This window comes from Chelonia mydas, chromosome 2, assembly GCF_015237465.2.
Source record: "Chelonia mydas isolate rCheMyd1 chromosome 2, rCheMyd1.pri.v2, whole genome shotgun sequence".
In the NCBI taxonomy this organism is placed as follows: domain Eukaryota; kingdom Metazoa; phylum Chordata; order Testudines; family Cheloniidae; genus Chelonia; species Chelonia mydas.
The window spans coordinates 149469748-149492565 of NC_057850.1; the positions used below are offsets into that span (position 1 = coordinate 149469748).

At 40.2% G+C, this 22818-nt stretch overlaps 1 protein-coding gene across 5 annotated transcripts in view; it reads left to right on the forward strand.

Annotated features, from left to right (window-relative positions):
- The window catches only part of LOC102935237 (histone acetyltransferase KAT6A), a 62259-nt gene that overhangs the window by 10831 nt on the left and 28610 nt on the right, over positions 1-22818 (forward strand). For all 5 annotated transcript variants that reach the window (XM_037893414.2, XM_037893417.2, XM_037893416.2 and 2 more), the window contains 6 exons: positions 3009-3077; positions 7098-7128; positions 8792-8851; positions 9998-10078; positions 10825-10961; positions 17278-17400. In XM_037893414.2, the coding sequence (XP_037749342.1) occupies positions 3009-3077; positions 7098-7128; positions 8792-8851; positions 9998-10078; positions 10825-10961; positions 17278-17400 (501 nt within the window). The remainder of the gene's footprint in view (positions 1-3008; positions 3078-7097; positions 7129-8791; positions 8852-9997; positions 10079-10824; positions 10962-17277; positions 17401-22818) is intronic.

Here is a 22818-nt window from a genome sequence, read left to right on the forward strand (position 1 = left end):
ATAGAATTTGGGGGGGGGCTAGGAGGAGCCTGGGGCTATTGTGGCACAATAGAGGGGATTTGGGATAGGGTATATATGGGGAATATAGGAGAGAGATGATCGGGGGGGGGGGGGGTGACATGAAGGGATGGGGATAGATGGAAGTCATAAGGTACATGAGGAAAGGAGGCAGCAAGAATCTGTTGTATTCATGTGGAGTGGGAGTGAGAAAGGGGACATGGAAGCTGGGCACACAAGACTGACCCAGGACTTGAGGAAGGGGATGAGGCAGAATGTGTGGTGGCTGGTGGATTTGTGGATGAGGGTAGAAGGGAGGTGCAGCAGAAATGAATTGCAAAGTAGCTGAAGTGCTTTGGATGACAGAAAGTAATGAAGGAATTGTGGCGGAATGTGAGAAATAGTGGTTGTGTGGCAGAGGCTGTGGTGGACGCCAGGTGAGTGGGAGGGAAAAGAGACTGGCTTTGGGCAAAGGGGTTAGGCAAGTAGAGGGGCAGTGAAGGTGAGGGGAAGTAGGAACAGAGTGAGAGGGAAGCTTAATAAACAGAAGTCAGTATCAGTGTTGAGAGGCATCAGGATGTTGTGAGTCTGAAGCACATTTAGCAAGGGCAGCAGAAGTATTCAGGGTGTTAGGCAGAGCATCAGAGAGAAACTCTTTTGTCTGTGCATTGTGAGGACTCTCCAGTAGAGGGAAGTATTAACTCTGGGGGTAGATGATCATTGGTCCTACCTATAAAAGGCAGCATGATAGCCCAACTTCCTACTCTGGCTGCAGGTATGGGCTTTGCTGGGTGGAGAAAAGGCTCTTCTTTTGAAGGGCCACGCTCCCAGAAGGATTTCACAGGACAGCGGACCCTCCTTGGCAGGCCCCTGGAGAAAGAAGATGGGTGATGTGCCAAACCAGCCAACTGTCCTCCAGAAGACTATACAGAGAAGTGGGGGAAATGGTCTCCATTCCCCAGCTCCAGAGTATTTAAATTGGAATGTTGGATGAGACAACATGGGGGAATTGTTGAACACGGAGTGGGGCAGCTGGGTGTTGTGTGAGTTTGGAGGGTAGAGTTTCTTGATTAGGAAGGGACATGTGTAAAACAGGAGGTAGTCGTGCAGAGAGTATGCACTCCACACTCCCCCAGAAGCAAAGCACCTGCTAAGTGGAGATCTTGTTTCTTTACATTTAATCTCTTCAGATTTGAACACACGTGAGGCCTTTACATAGTGGGGGCTATTTTGCTTAGAAGGGAAGCAGGGTTAAGGCAGGGAGTATGGGGAAGCAGATATGTTGGAGGGAGACATCTATCCCCTCTCTCCTGAGGAACCTCATTTAGTAGGCTCATTGGTGTGTGACAAATGTACCTTGGCTTTTGAACCTGACTACCTTACTGAGGTTAGTGTGTACATTGGGAGGAATTGGGATGTTTAGGGGAGTTGTTGGGGAGGAGTGGAGGCTCCTGGATATCTTCATTCACACATGTACGCCACCTCTGATTAATCTCATTTGGCTCATCTTTCCACAAATGAGCCTGCATACATTTGTCAGGGTCTGATGCATCTACTGAAGTTTGTTGGGTGGAAGAGAGAGAACTGGTGTGTTTAATTGTTGCTACTGAGGAGAGCATGGATGTTGGATGTGAGGGAGCTGGCTGTTTTCAGGCACAAAGAGGAGCTGAGTTGCTGAGGGAACTTGGGTGGAACCAGGTTATTTGGGGAGGCATAGAGGGAGTGGTTGGCATGCAGGGGGTGTGGAGCGTTTCTCCCTTCTTGTAAATGTGGATACCTGTCAAACCTCATTAGACTTGTTAGTCTCTGACAAATGTATGCAAGCTCATTGGGGACTGAGGGGAGCCTATGGAGACTTGTTGGGGATGAGGGAGGATGGAGGCACAGGGAGTCATAAGGGATATGGAAAATCTGGCAGTGTGAGGTTGGAGGTACAGGGTGTTAGGGCACATGGAAGGGATAAGAAAGGCATTTACAGACCATGAAATGTATTTAGAGTGAATGCCTTAAGCAGATGGTGTCCTCATCGTTTCAGTACCCTGCTCATTCCCTGCCCAATGTGAGTATACAAACCTTAGGAGGTCTACATTTGCTTAAAGGACTCACTCGCCCTGGGTACCTTTCAAGGGCTGTATGGGGGAAAACATTCCTTTCAGACCATTTTATATCAATTGCTTTCTCTTCAGTTTTATAGTCCCTTCAATGAAGTGTTGATGTGAATCATACTTCTTGAACAACAGGAGAAAAGAGACACAACAGTTCCTGGTCAAAGTTTTCAAATTTCTTTAGAGCTTGGGTTTTGTATCCTTTATTTTGATCTTTTTGAAGATCACCTTTCCATACCTCTTTTAGTGAGTTTGAGAGAGATGGCCTACCCTCAGTTGAATGTATTTGAAAGGTTTGGGCCAACCTGAAACCATCTTATGCTATGGAGAGGGACTTTTAAATGAAAGACAGTACTTTGATCCTCCTCTTCGGAACCCAGTGAATAGAGTGGGTTTTTGGGTTGTTTTTTTTTTGGTTTTTTTTTTGTAATAGCAGTTTTCTTTTTTATTTACGTACATCAGTTGTGTCAGATTTACTCCTGAGTGATAAGTTTTTGCTTCTTCAGCTTATTTTGAGAGATCTTTTTCTTCTGAGCAACTTCCTCTTCTGGCTTTGGAGCAATCTGCTCCTTCTTAGTGAGGATCATCTCAATATGACACAGGGAGCTCATGTCGGGGTTGATACGACCATAACCTCTGTAGGTATGCCTGCGCATTTTGTGGGCCTTGTTGACCTGGATGTGCTCAATTACCAGAGAATCCACATCCTGCTGTTCAGTCTGGGTTTAGAGGAGTTTTGTTTCAGCAGAAATCAATTTGTACAACCTCAGGGGTATAACTGGAGTTTATTAAACAGGGAGATTTTGATTAGTTTGAAATATGAATGATATTTTTCAGAATTATAGTATTTTTTCTGTTTGCTTGCATAATACTGAGAAATAATTATGAATCTTCTTTTTAACCTAGATTTGCAAAATCTCATGTGCTTCTGCATTAAACTTGCAGACTCATTTTCTTGGATTCAAACACAAGACGGTAAGATTAGGGTTTTGTGTGTGTGTGTGTCAGATTTTGTAGATAGTTACATTAAACAATGATGATGTGTAGGATTGTAATCACTATTTTCTTTTTAAAGTAATAAATGTTCTAAAATGTGTAAAATTAGCAAAGCATCTAAATTTTTGTTTAGAATTTTCTTGCGTTACTGTTTTTGTCATGTACAGTAAAGCAGAACTATTTTGTATAGCAATGATGTTTAAAAAGGTTCATGTTGATCTAGCTGAGTCTTGCTGTCTGGATTAGTGAGAGCAAAGGGGGATTTAAACATTGCAACACTCAGTGTTGCAGTGCCTATTTCCTAGGTACCCAACCAGTGGAATTCACAGCCTCAAGTTAGGTGCTTAACACTCCCTATACAAAGCATGGGAGCCTTGGCATCTAAGAAGGGGATTCTCAGTGCCACCTAAGCTAGCCAGGAGCGTGAAATGCAGATGAAAAAGGGCAGGATTTGGGGCCCAGATTCACAGTGGTACTTAGGCACCTAACTCCGATTGATCTGGGCCTTAGGTGTCTATCTCCATTTGGAAAAAGAACAGGAGTACTTGTGGCACCTTAGAGACTAACAAATTTATTTGAACATAAGCTTTTGTGGGCTACAGCCCACTTCATCGGATGCACGCAGTGGAAAATACAGTAGGACGATTTTATATACACAGAGAACATGAAGCAATGGGTGTTACCATGCACACTATAACGAGAGTGATCAGTTAAGGTGAACTATTACCAGCAGGAGAGAGAAACTGCTATGGGTACCCGCATGGCCCCACAGTATGCCAACATTTTTATGGCTGACTTAGAACAACTCTTCCTCAGCTCTCGTCCCCTAATGCCCCTACTCTAGTTGCGCTACATTGATGACCTCTTCATCATCTGGACCCATGGAAAAGAAGCCTTTGAGAAATTCCACCATGATTTTAACAATTTCTATCAACCTCAGCCTGGACCAGTCCACACAAGAGATCCACTTCTGGACATGACAGTGCTAATAAGCGATGGTCACATAAACACCACCATATACCAGAAACCTGCTGACCGCTATTCTTACCTACATGCTTCCAGATTTCATCCAGACCACACCAAACAATCCATTGTCTACGGCCAAGCTCTACAATACAACCACATTTGCTCCAACCCCTCAGACAGAGACAAACACCTACAAGATCTCTATCAAGCATTCTTACAACTACAATATCCGCCTGTTGAAGTGAAGAAACAGATTGACAGACCCAGAAGAGTACCCAGAAGTCACCTACTACAGGACAGGCCCAACAAAGAAAATAACAGAACGCCACTAGCCATCACCTTCAGCCCCCAACTAAAACCTCTCCAGCGCATCATCAAGGATCTACACCTATCCTGAGGGATGACCCATCACTCTCACAGATCTTGGGAGACAGGCCAGTCCTTGCTTACGGACAGCCCCCCAGTCTGAAGCAGATACTCACCAGCAACCACACACTGCACAACAAAACCACTAACCCAGGAACCTATCCTTGCAACAAAGCCCATTGCCACTGTGTCCACATATCTATTCAGGGGACACCATCATAGGGCCAAATCACATCAGCCACACTATCAGAGGCTCGTTCACCTGCACATCTACCAATGTGATATACGCCATCAAGTGCCAGCAATGCCCCTCTGCCATGTACATAGGTCAGACTGGACAGTTTCTACGTAAAAGAATAAATGGACACAAATCAGACGTCAAGAATTAGAACATTCAAAAGCCAGTCAGAGAACACTTCAATCTCTCTGGTCACTCAATTACAGACCTAAAAGTGGCAATATTACAACAAAAAAACTTCAAAAACAGACTCCAACGAGAGACTGCTGAATTGGAATTAATTTACAAACTGGACTTGAATAGGCTTGAATAAAGACTAGGAGTGGATGTGTCATTACACAAAGTAAAACTATTTCCCCATGTTTATTTTTCCCCTCTACTGTTCCTCACACATTCTTGTCAACTGCTGGAAATGGCCCACCTTGATTATCACTACAAAAAGGTTTTTTTCTCTCCTGTTGGTAATAGCTCACCTTAACTGATCACTCTCGTTATAGTGTGCGTGGTAACACCCATTGTTTCATGTTCTCTGTGTATATAAAATCGTTCTACTGTATTTTCCACTGAATGCAGCCAATGAAGTGGGCTGTAGCCCACGAAAGCTTATGATCAAATAAATTTGTTAGTCTCTAAAGTGCCACAAGTCCTCCTGTTCTTTTTGCAGATACAGACTAACATGGCTGCTACTCTGAAACCTGTCTCCATTTAAGATTCTCAGCTATTAACTCTTCCCTGAAGTTAGTCACCTAAGACAGGTCAGTCCTTTCTTGGGGGACGGGGGGGGGAGGGGGAAGAGAAGAGAGAGAGACCTACCCACCCATTATAGCCTATTGGCTCGGGCATTCATCTTTTCAGGTCCTGTAGGGGGGGAACACCTAGTTTGGGAATCCTGTCAGGGCTTAGGTATGAGCAAGGGCTCTGGGATGGCATCTGGACTTAAACGGCTTTGTGCATACCCATTGGCAGAAACTTAGGTATTTAAGTTAGCACGTGCAGCGTTAGGCAGCAGCTGCGCTATGGTTTTGTGAATGCCATTATTACCTAAATATTGGATTTTGGTGCCCAAGTTCCCTTTATAAATCTAGCCCAAAATATGTTTCAGAGCTTCATGCTCTAGTCAGCAAGGGGCATGAGGCAAGATCAAATACAGATGCAGATACTAAAATCTGAATAATGAGGCTTATATAGTAGGAAACAGTGGATTGATTTAAATCAGAACAATGTAAATAATTGACTTTTACTAATGATTTAAATCAGCAAGCAGGAACCATTGATTTAAAAATCCATTTTAATTATGTTTTGCATTTGTACTTTTTCACTATTTTCCTAAAGAAAGTTTATTGTAATTGATTGATAACCCCTGAAATGTTGATTTGCAGCTAAATATAGCCTTTATCCTAAACTTAGTGCTTCTCTTTGCTAACCAAGAGGATACAGTCTCTAAATAAATATAATTGCTTAAAAATGTGTATATAGAGTCTTTAATTTTTACATTTATGTTCGAAAATGGTGATTTATGCATTTCTGATTTACTAGATAATAATTAATTTATACTTGTAATTGGTGTCAAGCTCTGTTTGGGTGGAAGTGCAAGTTTAATGAAAAAGGCACAAAACCAGCATTTTTAAAAATTAAATTATCTTAAATGTACTGGATACATAAGAAAAATGATTTAAAAGTTTATCAAAACGTGTTTTGCATTTTAAACTAATTGTTTTAATAAACAAAAGAGGTATTATCTGTAGTTAGTGATTTGAACTGACCGTTTCTGGGCTGTGTGTCCTTCAAAATTTTGGAACTTGTACATCTCATCCTCTCACACCTAGTTTTTATTCATAGATTGGGAGTGGAAAACAAGCTCCGCTGCTTTTTGAATTCCCAAATGGTTTCTTAACTTTGACTGAACTAGTCATTGGACTGAACTAATAGAATAAACTGAAATGAAGAAAATATTCTCTCTCTAACTGCAGAAGAGGCTCCTGCTCTTAAAAGCTTTCTTAGCATTGCAACAAACTCTGGTTCTAGGTGCTCAGCTAGTGACTTCCAGTAGTTCAGTGGTCTGGATTTCTTTAGAACTTGGTAGCAAATATATATTGCTTAATATTATTTTTGTATTTAATTTCAATGATCGTAATAGATTTAAATCTAGACCTTAACTTAGGTTGTCAGTTTTAAATAGGTTCATTTTTTAAACCTGTATTTAATTTAAATTTAAAAAAATACAATGTTTATGATTTTAAAAAATTGATTCTTATTCACCCTGACATCCATTGATCCATTCATTGGAGAAAAAAATTTTTGAATAATATCTTTTGTGTAACCCTTAATCTAATTAGTTTATTATATAAATAGTGACTGTCCATCTCTTTGGCAATGTAAAATTTCTAAGAAATTAAACCATTAAATTGGTTTTTCTCTCATCAATTTAGGTTGAAGAAGCTCTAAAAGCCCATGGCATTGGTAAGTGCTAAAGTATAACTTTTTGCTTTGGTTAGATGTGTTTTATAAACATCCATACAAAACTGAAAGTGACCTTTTTAAGAACTTTAATTTTAGGTCCAATCCTGCAGAAGTCAGTGTAACTAATTGTGTTAGTAAGGGGTGTACAGGATTGGGCACTAGAATTGTAACATTTTGGGATTAATCATAAGAGGACCTGGTCTACACTAGAGAAATAGCTAGAAGAGGTTTGAATTCATTACTTGTGGAGGGTTAACTAGTAAACCAAATGATAGCTATTTAATTGTCAACTTCAATTATTCCACTGCTAATTATTTTAATAGAAAAATAGTGTGGTTGTATTTCATACAGTTCAGAGGTGGAAAAGACTTAAGTCATTTTACACACCCTTGGCCCTAAAGTTGTACAGTTTGATACAGTGTATTTTCCAGTGCTTTTTTCCAGTCTAAATTTAAATGTCCAATTTAATTTTTTATGTCCCAAGATATTGAGCTTTTGTTGTATTGTTTGGAGAAAGTTCCCACAGCACAATAGACCCCTCACCGCTGGGCAGTTTTTTCCATTTTTTTGTTTTTGTGTTTTATACGTTGGAATTCTTTTTTCTTACTTTTATCCCATTATTCTGTGTTAGACCAGAATTCAAATTCAGACGCAAGCATCACAAGGCCTGTTTGGTGCTCCAAATCTATTCACTGAACACCCCAGGGAGGACTTGTGGCAATTCTCTTCCCAACGCAGGGGGTTGGCCATCTGTGAGAATTTATTTGTGAATAAGAGCACTCCTCTGCTCTTCCCCCTGCCCCAATCTGCTCCCTTTTCTGACTGAAAAACTCAGTTTACATATGAATAAATGATGCATTGTATGTTCTAAATCTGTATCATTTTAGTCTTCCATGCATGGCAAAATAAAGTCTTTTAAATATTAAATTTTGAATAGAAATAACTTCTGCAATGTATGATTACAGTGAAGGAGGGTTCTGATGCACTTTCTTACTTCTTCTTGCAGAGGGGGTGAAGCCAGCAGGGTTTCCTCTTTGTCCTGCAATCTTGCCTGGTTTTTCAGGGCTTGTCTACATTAGCTGTTCTCATCAATTCCCCTGTGTAGATAAGCAGTCCCTTGTGAACGCAAGGGTAACCAGGAGCACTGTGCTCTGCCCTTATGCCAGAGGAGAGCTCTTATATGAAATTAACTAGCCCGTTCCAAATCCCCTCTCTGTATCATGTAATGTCTCAAAGTAGGTGTGAAGTGCTGGATTTAAAGCTTAACGTAGCAGACTCTCATTCCAGGCTGGGTTCGGTAGGAGATTTTCACTATTACTGGGTTCTGCTGTAATTTAATACTTTGGTATGAGTTTAATTAATTGTAAAATTGGCAGCTTGGTTGGTATTGTAATTTCTTGTCCTCTTTATTAAATTGTCTAGCACTAATTTGGTTTATTGTAATTCTTTGGTGTGAATGTTTGTGCTTCAACTATTACCAGCAAAATTTAACTTTTGGTACACAAAGATTAAAGTAATATAATTTGTTCCCTTTCACATCAACAAGAAGTTCGCATTGTTTCCTTTAAACATGGTGTATGTCCAGTCTTTCTGACTGGGTTCTTCTCAAGATCTCGTTCCAGTCTTTGTTCATAAATTTTTACATTTTTTTTTTTTTTTTAAGTTAAAACTGTGGGTGGAATAGGGGACCAAGCAAAAGCACCTATAAAACTTCCTGATTATGGTAAGTTAATTTCCTTATTCAATATAGTGCACAAACATGCAGCTGTGCCATGATTTAATGTCCTGCAAGAGCCAGGGATGCTAGAAGTTAGCACCTCCCGCCGGCCAACAGACCCCGTGGATCAGCGCCTTACCCCTCCTCCCCTCGCGTCTTGCCTGCTGCAATCAGCTGGCTTGCAGCCTTCAGGAGGGAAGGGGAGGAGCAAGGACTCCCGAACGCTGCAAACCAGCTGATTGCTGTGGGCAGGAGGCAGGGAAGGGAGCGGGGAGGCTGCGCACCAAGTCCTTGCTCCTCCCCTCACCCTCCTGCCCCATAAATGTTGCAAGCCAGCTGACTGCCGCCGGCCGTCTCCTCACTCCTCCCCGCTTCCCCCTGAACGTCGCAAGCCAGCTGATTGCTGCAGGCAGGTGGCAGGGGAGGGAGGGGGAAGGAGCGAGGATGCAGTGTGCGGAGTAAAGGGCAGCGGGGGAAGAAGAGGCGGGTTAAGGGTGGGGGCTTGGGGATGGGGTGGAGTGGGCGGGCCGAGGGTTGAGCTCCCCGCCCCTGGTGCTTGCAGAGTAGGGGAAGCTGCCGCTTCTGCGCAACGTGCTTCTCTTAGCCTACAGCACCTTCAGCCTCCATGCCTGCCTCATTGTCTCCAGTGCCAGTGGGCTGTGCCTGTGTGGGGTAAGGCAGGGGCACCTCCCAACTATAGTACTGTACTGTATGGCAAAAAATAAATTTCCCTGGAACCTAACCCCCCCATTTACATTCATTCTTATGGGGAAATAGGATTCGCTTAACATCGTTTCACTTAGTCGCATTTTTCAGGAACATAACTACAATGTTAAGTGAGGAGTTACTGTACCTCTACAACATCTTCCTTGCAAGAGAAGACAGTGTGAGTGGGTGGGACTTCAGGGATAATGCTTCACGACATCAAATGGCTCAATGCTGTTCGTCCTGAAGGGCATTGCAGAGCAGGGATTGGTTTGGATTTGTTGGCAAACTTAAGTCTGTGATTGAAGTGGAGGACACCACTTCCTTCTCCTAGATTTCCCACCGCTCTAGAGAGTATCTAAGTATATTACAGTACACAGTGCGTGGTGGTTATTGCTTTGGTAAAGGGAACTAACCACATTTTAATAAAGTGCTTTTATTTTATAGTTCAAACTGAGCCAGAGAAGTTTCAAGGACAAACCTTGGAAGAACAGCTTAATACATGTAAAGATTCAGAACCTGCACTTGGTGAGCATTTTTTTAAATGCTGTAATTAAATGCCAGCAATGTTTACATTTCCAGAGGGATTGAGTGAATTTATACATTCATAAGTATGAAATTAGGTAAATCTTTTACAATTTCCATTACTTGTTCTGCTGGTACAGTGTAAGTGAATCTTACTGATGAAAGTTTTTGGACTTCTCATTTCATATTTATTCTTGATTAGGTTGGACATGTATCTGTTGAGAGTGTGGGTTACAAATAACGTAAGGGTGTATATATTAGAAGCTACTCTTGACTAAGTGATTCTGTGATTACTCTTATTATAATATCATAGTTGATGGGTTTGAATATAAAAATGCATTTTTATACAAACATGTCAGTTTCTCTTTGTTGGAGAGCAGACAGTCTATTTCTAAGGAACACAGAAAGAGATGGTAAGCAGAGGATTGTCCTACATTTTCCAAAAGTGACTAGTGACTTTTGAATACCTCAGTTTTTGTTGCCCAACTTGAGGAACTTAAAGAGAGCACATTTTCACGGGTTGGTGGTTAGGAAGATGTCTTAAGGTTAGCGCCCAAAAATTGAGGTGTTCAAAATAGCTAGTTATTAAAATCTTGGCCAATTTGTTTAGTACCTAATAAGTCACTAAGGCTTGCTTTAGTTTCTTTTTCTTGTATGGACTGTTGATCGTCTGTGTACTGAGTAATAATATATAGTGCAGATTGTTTTAGTAAACACTAAATTGTAAAATATCTCTTTCTTCTATACAGGACTTGAATATATAATTGAATACCGATCAAAAGAGAATCTCCTTGTTCTCTATGAGTGTCAGCTGTGCCACTGTCAAACGGGATTGAGTAACATGTTCATGCATGTTTATGGCTCTAAACATAGACTGGCATATTTGGTAAGTGGGTTTTTTTTTTTTTTTTTTTTTTGAGTAAGTGTTCTTTAGACTGTTAGGTAGGTGGCAAATTCTCTATTTGCACCTTTCATTTTAAATATATTTGCATTAGGATGTTAAACCAGTAAAAATAAAATGGTTGTATATACACTTTCTCTAAGGCAAGTTCAGTTGTAATAGAGCCACACATGTGGATTTATGCTCTGGACTGTTATTAGGTGTAAAATTCTGAGCTGTTCCTTTGCCTAACAGTAGCAAACATGTTCCTAGCTGCTGCTGACTCCCTAAATTGTCAGTTTCTTTTCTTTGGTTGATTGAAGAAGTTATCTTGATAGCAACAATAAAAGCCTCAGCTTTTCTGTAATATAAACAGATAGCAACAGGTATATTTATAAAGAAAATAATTAAAAACACACACTAGCAAAACAAGACAATGCTTCTCTGTCTGGGCAGAGAATGAGAGAACAAACAACATGTGACAGGTGTGTAGTCATGCTGCTTAATTGCACTACTGGAAGGCATTCAGATACTACAGTAAGGTATAGTATAAAAAATAGAATAATTCCTTAATGGAAGCTTTTTTCAAAAGTTACATTTTTATCATTTATAATTGTTTTTTATTTCTAAAATAAAAGAACCAAAACAGTGAAAAAATGTTGTCTGTTCCAGGGTGCCTCTAAGCATATATTCGTTTTAGGTCTACAGGAACATTGTATGATAAGAGTACATGATTGGGAATCAGGAATTCTGAGTTGTATTTCTGGCATTGCCACTAGAACAGCATATGAGTGGGCAAGCTGTACCTCAGTTTTCCAGTCAAAATTTTTTAAAGCACTTTGAAATCCTTGGATGGGAAGGTGCTTTTAGAATTATCAAGAATTTGTCCTTTTTGAGTTCTCTTTTTCTTAATATGTTCAGACAAACGACATTGCCCCATCTTTGAACACTGACTTGAATTTACTCTGTATCAGTCCAGGATGGACACTTCAGAGGATTGCCTTTTGTGCTTTGAAGGAATATCATGATGCTCTCGGATATGGGATCTGCTCAGAGATGGCTGTTTAAATTCTCAGATCCCATGAAGAACTCTTGGCATCCCTTAAGTTAGTCATTGAAAGCTACAGGGTAAAATAATGGTTCATTGTTGATAGAGATCCTGCTGAAGCTGTCAACTTTTATTCAGAACTCAATTATACTTGTATCACAGCAGCGCTTCAGAGCGGTCCATCTGCTTCAACTTATCAGTGCCAAATAGATCTGTTGAGACAGCCACACTAGTTACGGACTTTTTGATGCATGTTCCTTCTGGTGCTATATTCAAATTTAGAGGTGAAGGTTAAGCCTCTAACAAAATGCAGAGTGAGATCTGCATTGCTGATTGAGATCTTTGCAGCCCTTTGACACCTTATTTGCTCGACTCCTATTTATATATTTCTGAGTTCTTTCCTACTAGCTCTATTTTTATTAGTCCAGATTGGACAAACATCATTAGGGTCTTGAATGCAGCTTGGATTTGATGTAGGGTCTGCGGCATTTTTCAACCATGTACGTTCAGTTAATTTGACACTACAGTTGCCAGGTGCAGTGAGCATTCAGGGCATATTCTGTGTGCCAAGCCAGTTCTTAGTGATAATATGGTTGCATGCAGCCAATCTCTGGGGTGAAAGCTGTGCCCAACCTTTGGTTCCTTCAAAACATTTTACTACTGTACTACTGTATGGAACTTCTTCATTGGTACAAGGGGATATTGTCACAAACACTGGCAAAAAATCAACATGCCCAGATTTCCATATGGCACTCAGCATCTTGAGACTTTGAGTGCAGGATGGAAAGGAATGCAATTCTCAAGTCAGTGCTGGCTAGAGGAGTGGTCCCTTAGTAATCAATATGCAGCTCACAAGGGCCGAGGAAGAAAACTTTCTCAGAGGATTTGAGCTTTAACTTCATGAGAAGGATAAAAATTCCTAGGAGGACGTGATGGAGTTCCTGGAGCTGTAGGCCCTACAAGATTCTGTAGTGAAAGGAGAGCAGCTAGCTCTCTTATTGAAGTTGAATCAAAAAGTGAAGCATAATTCTGAATAATAAGGGGGACAATATCAAATATTGTTTACATCTTCCTTGCATGAGTTTAGTGGAGGCAGTAATGGCCAAAATGAGAACCGACACTAAAACAGGATACATAGTTCAGTTTCCCTGAGTCATGAAGAGCTGTACTGAATAAAGTACTTCTAGTAGGAAATAAGCACCATCATTTCAGATGTTGCTTTTTGGATTGGTATCAGCTCTTTGCATACTTTTATGAAGAGCATGAATGTTGTAGTGGTGTTTTTCCACAAATGCGAAATTGTGTTCCTCTAGCTGGATGTGGACAGCTCTTTAAAAAGATCCAAGAATCTATCCAGATCGCTATCATGTTGCTGAAATCTGAAATTGAAATTAATTTAAATAAAATTTTTAAAAAATCATAGCTTGTTTCTTAAAATTTAGAATACATAGCCCATTCTGAATGTAACTTTGAAAAGTTGTCTTTACATCTTCAAGAGTATAACTCAAGTAGACTTAGATCAAGATAAAAGAGGTAGCAGAGAAGTGGTGTGCTTAACAATTGTCTCTCCTATGAAGCTACATTAGTGATCTCTGACAGTTTTTCCATTTTCCAGTGGGGTTGCTGGCTGTCAGAAAGCTATCTGACATTAAAGGATGATCTGTGAAGTTGGGCTGCTCAGATTCCTGCTGGGGGATGTGAGATACATTGAGAGCCACTCTTCTTGTTGGCAAGTCAATCTTAGAAGCAACGCATGCAGTGTAAAATACAGTGGAAGATATAAATATACACAGAGAACATGAAAAAATGGGTGTTGCCAAACCAACTGATAGGTTTCAGAGTAGCAGCCGTGTTAGTCTGTATTGGCAAAAAGAAAAGGAGTACTTGTGCCACCTTAGAGACTAACAAATTTATTTGAGCATAAGCTTTCGTGAGCTACAGCTCACTTCATCGGATGAATACAGTGGGGAGAGCTTCCTCAGTTCTTGTCCCCTAATGCCCATACTCTACTTGCGCTACATTGATGACATCTTCATCATCTGGACCCATGGAAAAGAAGCCCTTGAGGAATTCCACCATGATTTCAACAATTTCCATTCCACCATCAACCTCACCGGGGACCAGTCCACACAAGAGATCCACTTCCTGGACACTACAGTGCTAATAAGCGATGGTCACATAAACACCACCCTATACCAGAAACCTACTGACCGCTATTCTTACCTATATGCCTCCAGCTTTCATCCAGACCTTACCACACGATCCATTGTCTACAGCCAAGCTCTACAATACAACCGCATTTGCTCCAACCCCTCAGACAGAGACAAACACCTACAAGATCTCTATCAAGCATTCTTACAACTACAATACCCGCCTGTTGAAGTGAAGAAACAGATTGACAGACCCAGAAGAGTACCCAGAAGTCACCTACTACAGGACAGGCCCAACAAAGAAAAAAGCAGAACGCCACTAGCCATCACCTTCAGCCCCCAACTAAAACTTCTCCAGTGCATCATCAAGGATCTACAACCCATCACTCTCACAGATCTTGGGAGACAGGCCAGTCCTTGCTTATGGACAGCCCCCCAGTCTGAAGCAGATACTCACCAGCAACCACACACTGCACAACAAAACCACTAACCCAGGAACCTATCCTTGCAACAAAGCCGTTGCCAACTGTGTCCACTTATCTATTCGGGGACACCATCATAGGGCCTAATCACATCAGCCACACTATCAGAGGCTCTTTCACCTGCACGTCTACCAATGTGATATATGCCATCATGTGCCAGCAATGCCCCTCTGCCATGTACATAGGTCAAACTGGACAGTCTCTACGTAAAAGAATAAGTGGACACAAATCAGATGTCAAGAATTATAACGTTCAAAAACCAGTCCGAGAATACTTCAATCTCGCTGGTCACTCGATTACAGACCTAAAAGTGGCAATATTACAACAAAAAAACTTCAAAAACAGACTCCAACGAGAGACTGCTGAATTGGAATTAATTTGCAAACTGGACACCATTAACTTAGGCTTGAATAAAGACTGGGAGTGGATGTGTCATTACACAAAGTAAAACTGTTTCCCCATGTTTATTCTCCCTCCTCCCCCCACTGTTCCTCACACATTCTTTGTCAACTGCTGGAAATGGCCCACCTTGATTATCACTACAAAAAGGTTTTTTCCTCTCCTGCTGGTAATAGCTCCCCTTAACTGATTAGTCTTGTTACAGTTGGTATGGCAACACCCATTTTTTCATATTCTGTGTGTATATATATCTTCCTACTGTATTTTACACTGCATGCATCCAGTGTAATGGGTTTTACCCCACGAAAGCTTATGCCCAAATAAATTTGTTAGTCTTTAATGTGCCACAAATACTCTTCGTTTTTTTTTTGCTGATACAGACTAACATGGCTACCGCTCTGAAATTTTAGAAGGGTTATTTTGGCTTCCTGTGGATTCATGACATGCTCCCAATGGGTGGAATGACATTCTCAGAACTGGCTATTTCCTTAACATAAAATATTTAAGGAGTACTGGCTTATTATTCAAGCTATCATGAACCCTATCCACCATTTAGGGTTAACCTTGGGGCAGATAACCTAGACAGTTGTTCCTAGTAAAACCATAATAAAAGACTTAAAGAGTGATTACTGTGGTCCTTTGTGGATGGGAGAACACGACTACTGAATGATGGAATGGAAAGTTTGATGTACAAAATACAGGGTATTTAAGCAGAAGATGATAATTCCAAAGCCAGGCTAGATTGATTTTTAAATCAGTTTTTACAGTGATTTAAATAGGAAACAGGAAATCTTGATTTAAATAATTGATTTAAATTATTATTTGCGTTTATACTTTTTTTCCACCTAAAGAAAGATTGATTCCTATTGGTTGGTAACCATTAAAGCATCTTGATTTGTAACCAGTCACCTTCACACTAAACTTTTTTCTAATCAGGAGGTTACACTATATATTTATTTAAGTAATTACAATGCTGCCCTTAAATGCTTGGGGATGCTAGAAGAAATTAGTCTTTGTTCCAGACTTTTTCAATGAGACAAATCATGAGAATTCCGCACTATTATTAGAATTGATTTTGGAGAATTTTTGTTATCTTTGCGGGTGATTCAGAAGGAAAAACCAATTGTGTAACATAGATTCCCCCCCCTCTTTTTATATATTGATAAATTGTTCAGAGATTTGGCAAAGATCTGTAAATTTCAGCACCCAAGTGAATACACTTGATAGGTGCAGTCATAATAAAGGTAATTTTGCTGCTGTCGGCATGCCTAGGGGGCAGTAGCACAATTAAAAGGTTTATGGGTTTGTTTGATGCTTTGCACTTCACAGGCCTTGCAGAATTTTCTTTCCACTGTTTAAAGCGTAGTTTCTCAGTAAATCATCAATTTCTCATGGTGTAAAAATTCTGCTTTTATTATCTAAGTATGTTAGAAAATAGAAAATTATAAATCCAGCTTTGTTTTCTTAAAATGTGTTGAAAAAGTTCTGTTGTCCATGTGCAAATGGTGATTTTTGCCTGATTTATAATCTACCCAAATCTGAAAAGATTTTCCCAGGGAAAAGGGCAGCTATAACTTCAGGACTTTTCCACTTTCAAATCTCTGAATTGCTACAGCTATTTTTTAAAAAGATGGTCTTTTTTTTAAGATTGGCAAAACTCTGTATTTCTCACTGAACTCATTTTCAAAAGCATATACGCTGTATTTGCTCAGACTAAAAAATAATTTGAGGCAGAGACTAAGTGTGGAATATTTAGCCTGAAAGGGTTATTTTTTTATTTAGATTTAAATAATAGATAGTTGTCAATTATAAACAGTTGAAAAAGGAGGGTTGGGCATGGCAACTGTAACTAGATAAAGTACTTATTGCTGTAGTATCTGAGCACCTCACAATCTTTTATCTTTATCTTCACAATGCTCTTGTAAGGTAGGGAAAATACTATTATCCTCATTTTACAGATGAGGAACAGGCACAAGGTCAATGAGAAGTCTGTGGCAGAGTAGGGAATTGAATTTGGGTATCCTGACTCCCAGACTACCACTCTAACTACTGACGTAGCTTTCCTTCACTGGTAGTCATTGCTTCTGATTTTTGCTTATAATTACATCCAAATAGAAAAAAATAGAAACTGTATTGTACATAACTGCTTGTATTGCCAGAGGGGAGAAAAAAGAATATTTGACACTGTATTTTATCATTAAGAAAGCCTGGATTAATAGAGTGGGTGGCATTTTTATTTCTAGACACAGCATTATCCTGAGATAGTGGAATCTGATGAAATTAGAGGTCGAGGCTCAGAACTGAACAGAAGGCTTAAACAAGTTGCTGCAGTTATTGAAAAGAAGGAGGGAAGAAAACAAATAAAGGTAATTTTTTTAAAAAAAAATTCAGTGCCTATGTGTTTATAAAAAATACTGATGTCAACTTTCATTTATGGGATGGTAGACCCAACCCTCTTACTAACTTTGTAAATTACTGCCTATGTTATAAATGCTCTGTTCATTCTTAAAATGTTATTTTGGGTCCAGTTTTCTGTTGTTTACTGTTGAGCATGCAAAATCAGTTTTTTTTAATATAAGTGTATGCCCCTTCAAAAGTTCACAGAAGTTATATTAATCACCTTGTAGTACACTATAACAAAAATGTATATTGGTCAGTCTTCCTTTAGCTAGTAAAACGGAGAATGGGGAGTTTCCCTGTTTCAGCAAAAGTGAGAAACATGCTGTCATGAACAATATAAATTTTACAGGAAAAAGAATCCCACGGCACTGAAATTTCTGCATCTTATGCACTATTGCAATTAGGTAGCGTAACTTTCACATGCTACTGTTCAAACAAAAGTATATTTTACATATGGCAAGAAAATTGACTTATTCTTATCAAGGTGCTTTGATTGCTTGCCATAAATCTTCATAACTGTTCTGAAGTATCCCATGCACATGAGCAAATAGAATACAACATTCTAACCAATATTTATATTAATGGCTATATTGTCATCATGTTGTAACATGCTACACTGTGGTTGAGTTTAGGCCAGTGACACTCATTGCGGTACTGAAAGTGTTGGGAAGATTTCCTCCCACAATCTGTTGTTTGTACCAGTGACCTCGCTGGGGAAGTAGTGGCTCCATTACTGGTGGAGATTCACTGCCTCCATTAGGGAGGGCAAGTGCTGACTTCTCTTAAGAAAACTGTTGCAGTTTTTACCCAGGAAACCAACTATTTTTGGTTAATTATAGGCCAGTAGTACCTCTTCCATTTCTGGATATAATTATAGAGAAGGTAGTGGCAAGACAAATGCTAAGTACCTAGATACCTTGTATCTTGCCACAGACCTGACAATGGGACATAATCAGTACTGGTAGCATTAGTAGATGATCTCTTCTTGGTGCTGAATTAAAACCAACTGTGCATGCTGATATTGTTATGTCTACCAGCAATAGCCTTTGGTACAGTTCTTTCCTTGCAGAGTGTTCCTGGAGACTGGCACGAGGCAATGGTTCCTACATCCTAAGGGCACTGTTTTATGGAGTTCCATAGGCTTCCATCTTGTCTCCTCTTCTGTTCAACATGTATATGGGGCTGCTAGGAAGATTAATGAAGAAGACTGTCCTATTATGTTTTCAGTATGCTGATGACACTGAGCTGCTTATATCCATTCCACTTGATCCAGCCAGTGCTAAAAAATGTCTAGCTTGGTGTTTCAGAGAAATTGGGTAATGGATGAGAGCAAGGTGGCTGAAATTCAGTCCAGACAGTTCAGACTGAGGTGATGCTGGTAGATTGGGGGAAGCACCTTTGTGACATCTCAATCTGGGGTGATATTGGATCCCCTTTTGCTGTTGGAGGATCACATTGCAGCAGTGTACAAGAATGTTTTTTGCCATCTGTCCGGCCAGGTGATTGCAGCTGTTTGTCTTGGATGTGTACCTTGCTACTTTACTACATGCCTTTGTCACCTTGAAACTTGATTATTGCAGTGTACTCTATGTGGGGCTACATCTTAAATCTATCTTAAACTAACTTAAACTGGTTCAGAATGCCGCAGCCTGCTTATTAAGTAGTACTTCTTGATGGCAGCATCTGTTAACGATTCTCCAAAATTTGCATTGGTAGTCTGTTGGTTTTCAGATGGAGTTTTAAGGTGTGGGGTGATATAAACTGTGTTGGACCTGCCTCATTGAGAGAGACAACCTTTCTCCCTGTGCAATACTATCACAGTTGTGATCAGCACAGGAGCTTGATCCCCTTTTTTTAATAAAAGGCAAGGGATGCTGGCTCCTTTCCTTTGAAATGTTCTGCTCCCCAGGCTCTGAAAAAATGTGACTTTGTTGGCCTGGTGAGCATACTGCAAAGCCCATCTATTTGAACAACCTTTGGTGGAGGCAGTTGAGGGTGGAATTTGTAGAAGTATGGCGCATGTTTTAAGCTGCATTGGTCACATGATTTGTGATTAAATGAGGCGTGGTATGGTGGTGGGATGAAGTACTGCTTTAGTTGATTTTTACTTTATACCTCCTACAGTCTAGAGTTTTTAAATATATGTCAAAGGCACCCAGAATTTTGTATGAGAGTCCTCTGGTGTGGAGTCCAAAAGCTAAAGAAATAATGCAGGATAAGGTTAGAGGTGAACAGAAATGGGATATGTTTGCATATGTGATATTAAAATGTTTGCATGCAAATCCCTGATTTGCCACATGTCTGTCTAGCCACATGCATGCACAAATCACAGATTTACACATATCCATTCAGCAAATGTGTGCTACGAACTTACTGAAAATCAGTCCGCACTGTTAGTGGTATCCATGAAGAGCTGATTTGGTCTGAAAAGTAAATCATTGCATCAATTAACCTTATTTCGACAAGCAAAAAGGGAATAAGAGGAATTATTCATTGAATCCTCAATTTGAGTTGCTATTGTTTCTAATTGTTGACTTTCCCCTATAAAATGTCTGACTGAAACGGTAACGTAGAAAATGTTTTTATGTATGGAATTTTGCTGGAAAGAGCACAACTGCCAAGTTGTTTTCATGCAGGCATACTTAATCCAGTTCATTCAGAGACTCTAGATTGTATATTTTACTTGTAATTCTTCTTGTCCTTCAAGTGGTGTCTACATTTTCCCTCTCACAGGATGCACTGGCTGCCTGCGGCTCAGATGGTGAAACTTAACTAGCAGTGTCCGTTGGAGCGCTCATGTGCCTGGCCATGCCTTGCCCCAGCCCTGTTCCTGAATAGTCTAGGGGTGAAGTTATAAAAGGGGGTGTGGTATTTCAACAACCAGCTGTGAGATAAAGAACTGCTCCAGACTTTGTGCCTCGATCTTACCATTAGATAGTGCTTAGTTACTTACTAATTGTTAATTTTAGATGGAAGTTATTTTTAGAGTTACTAAGAATAAGTTTTACAATATCAGTAAGTAAGTTAGGAGATAGTATAGTAGTGTTGAGGCTTTGGCTTTGGCCTGCGATTATGGCAAATCCAAAGGTCAAGAAACATGTTTTAAACAGTGTGCCTCCTGCTCTTCAGTTTTCTGAACATTGGATGTGCATGCATCGCTCCATGCTGCCTCAGAGAAGGACATTTGATCTCCAGATGTGCTATCTGCAGCATTTTTACCTTGAGAACTAAGAAAGACAGATTAAAATAGTCTGCAAGCAGTACTCCTTCAAGAGGAGCTTGCAAGTGAAGCTTACTTGATTAGATAATATGATTGACACCAAAAACTGGCATAGACCATCCTTGTCACGAGATGTATTGAGGGACAAGGCTATACATCATATTAGATGTCTTCATTGGCACCCCGTGCTTCCACCTCCCATCATCAGCTCAGACTTCTAAGAAGTTCCTTAGACAAGATCCTAAGCTTAGGCATCAAAAATCTAGGAAGAGAGAGATTTCAGTGGAAAAGGACTTTGTGACAAAAGCCAATCTACAAATTAGAACCTCCTCTGAATCTGTTATGTTGAAACTGAATAGCGCACCATTGCGTAAAGACTGGAAATATAGCTGAAAGTCCACACAGCATCACCAGATCCAGATATAATCCCAGTTTCCAGGGACTTGGATCTGATGATGAAATCAAAAGATCCAAAGGACCTAGTTGTCAAGACAGAAGGAGGCATGGAAGGTGATCTTGGATTCATGTAACGGTTCCAATCCTCTTATGCAACTATTTATCATGGTACAAGTGTAAATTCATCACTCAGATCTGATGGTGCCTCCCTGATCGGATCCAGAGAATGAAGAACTTTGGAAGAAAAGGAGCTCACCGGAACAGACTGTAGCAGAGAAAAGGAGCGTAGAGGAACGGTATGCGACGCCTCCCCTTCCACTTCCCCTAGCAAGCTTCTCTATCTGATATTGGGTCCGCTGTTCTCTTCTCTGTTCCTAATCAGATTGGCATTGGATCAAAGACCTGATGACGGATCAGAGCAACAGGTGTTTTCCTTGTTCTGCTTACCAATTAGTAGAAAGTATTTGGGTTCTCAGCCATTTCAAGCAGACCTTTATGGTGTACTGTACTATGGTCTGGACCATAACATAGACTTACAGACATTATTGGAGAATGATCCCGGGGCCTAGATGGTTGTATTGGACAGTTCCATGTTGCTAACAGGGTTTGCAGCACAAGATACAGTGAGAAACTCCTTTTACCTCTATCGATAAGAGAATGCTGGCTCCATTGACATTAAGCAAGGAAAGAGCATTCTCTGCTGTGTTGCATGATTCTTTGTCAGAGGAAGACCAAGTCTCTCTCCAGGATTTTCATGAACTGAATCCTGAGACAGACATTCAGACATCTCCAGGTGAGAATGTAGGGGGTCTTCTCAGTGGCTTTTCCACTGGAGAATGTAATAACATTTCAGGAGCTGGTTCAGAGAATGGCATCTACACTTAAACTACCAGCCACTTCGGTGGAAGAAACTGCAACCCCGTCTCTGATATTTGGTTCTCACTCTTCTGTAAAACATCATTACCAATTCTAGATGGACTTCTTCAACTTATTAAATTAATGTACGCAAATCCTTCATCAGTTCAACCAATGTCCAAGAAGGCAGACACATTATAATTTACCCCAGGAGGGGTTTTTATTTTCATACTCACCTGTCTCCAAATTCCTTGAAATTAGAGGTGGCTTAGATCAGTCTACTCCCTGAGGGGGACTGGAAGAAAATGGATGTCCTAGAAAGGAAGATTTTTCTCCTCTTCTACATTGAGCTTCAGAGTTGCAAATTATCAGGCTATTATTGCTTGTTAGTGATAGTTTCTCTGGGAGATGATGTTGGATTTTATTTTAATGTTACTAGTGGAACAAAAGAAACTTGTTGATGCCATTGTCACAGAGGGACAGCAAGTATCAAAGATTGCTGTGAGGGCATCTTTTGATTCCTGAAACTCTGCAGGCAGGGCTGTAGCAGCTGTAACTTCTCCCCAAAGATATGCATGGCTCAAATCATCAGGTTTACCCCCAGAAACTAAAGCCAAAGTGAAGGTCCTTCCCCTTGAGGAAGAAAGTCTGTTTAGAACCAGGACAGGTAAGATTCTGGAGAAGAGCAAAGAAACAAGGTGTTCAGCAATATCTTTGGGCATTTATCAGCCACCCGAGAGAAGACCAGGAGTATTTAGGTATCAAAGACAACATTCTTTCTTATCTGCTTTTCCAACACAGAGAAGACATTATTACCAGCTGCAATATCGTCAACAATCTCAACAAAGGAGGATTAATTTCAAACCCAGTTTTAAAGGCAAACCAAATATCTTTGGCAACTACAACATGAAAT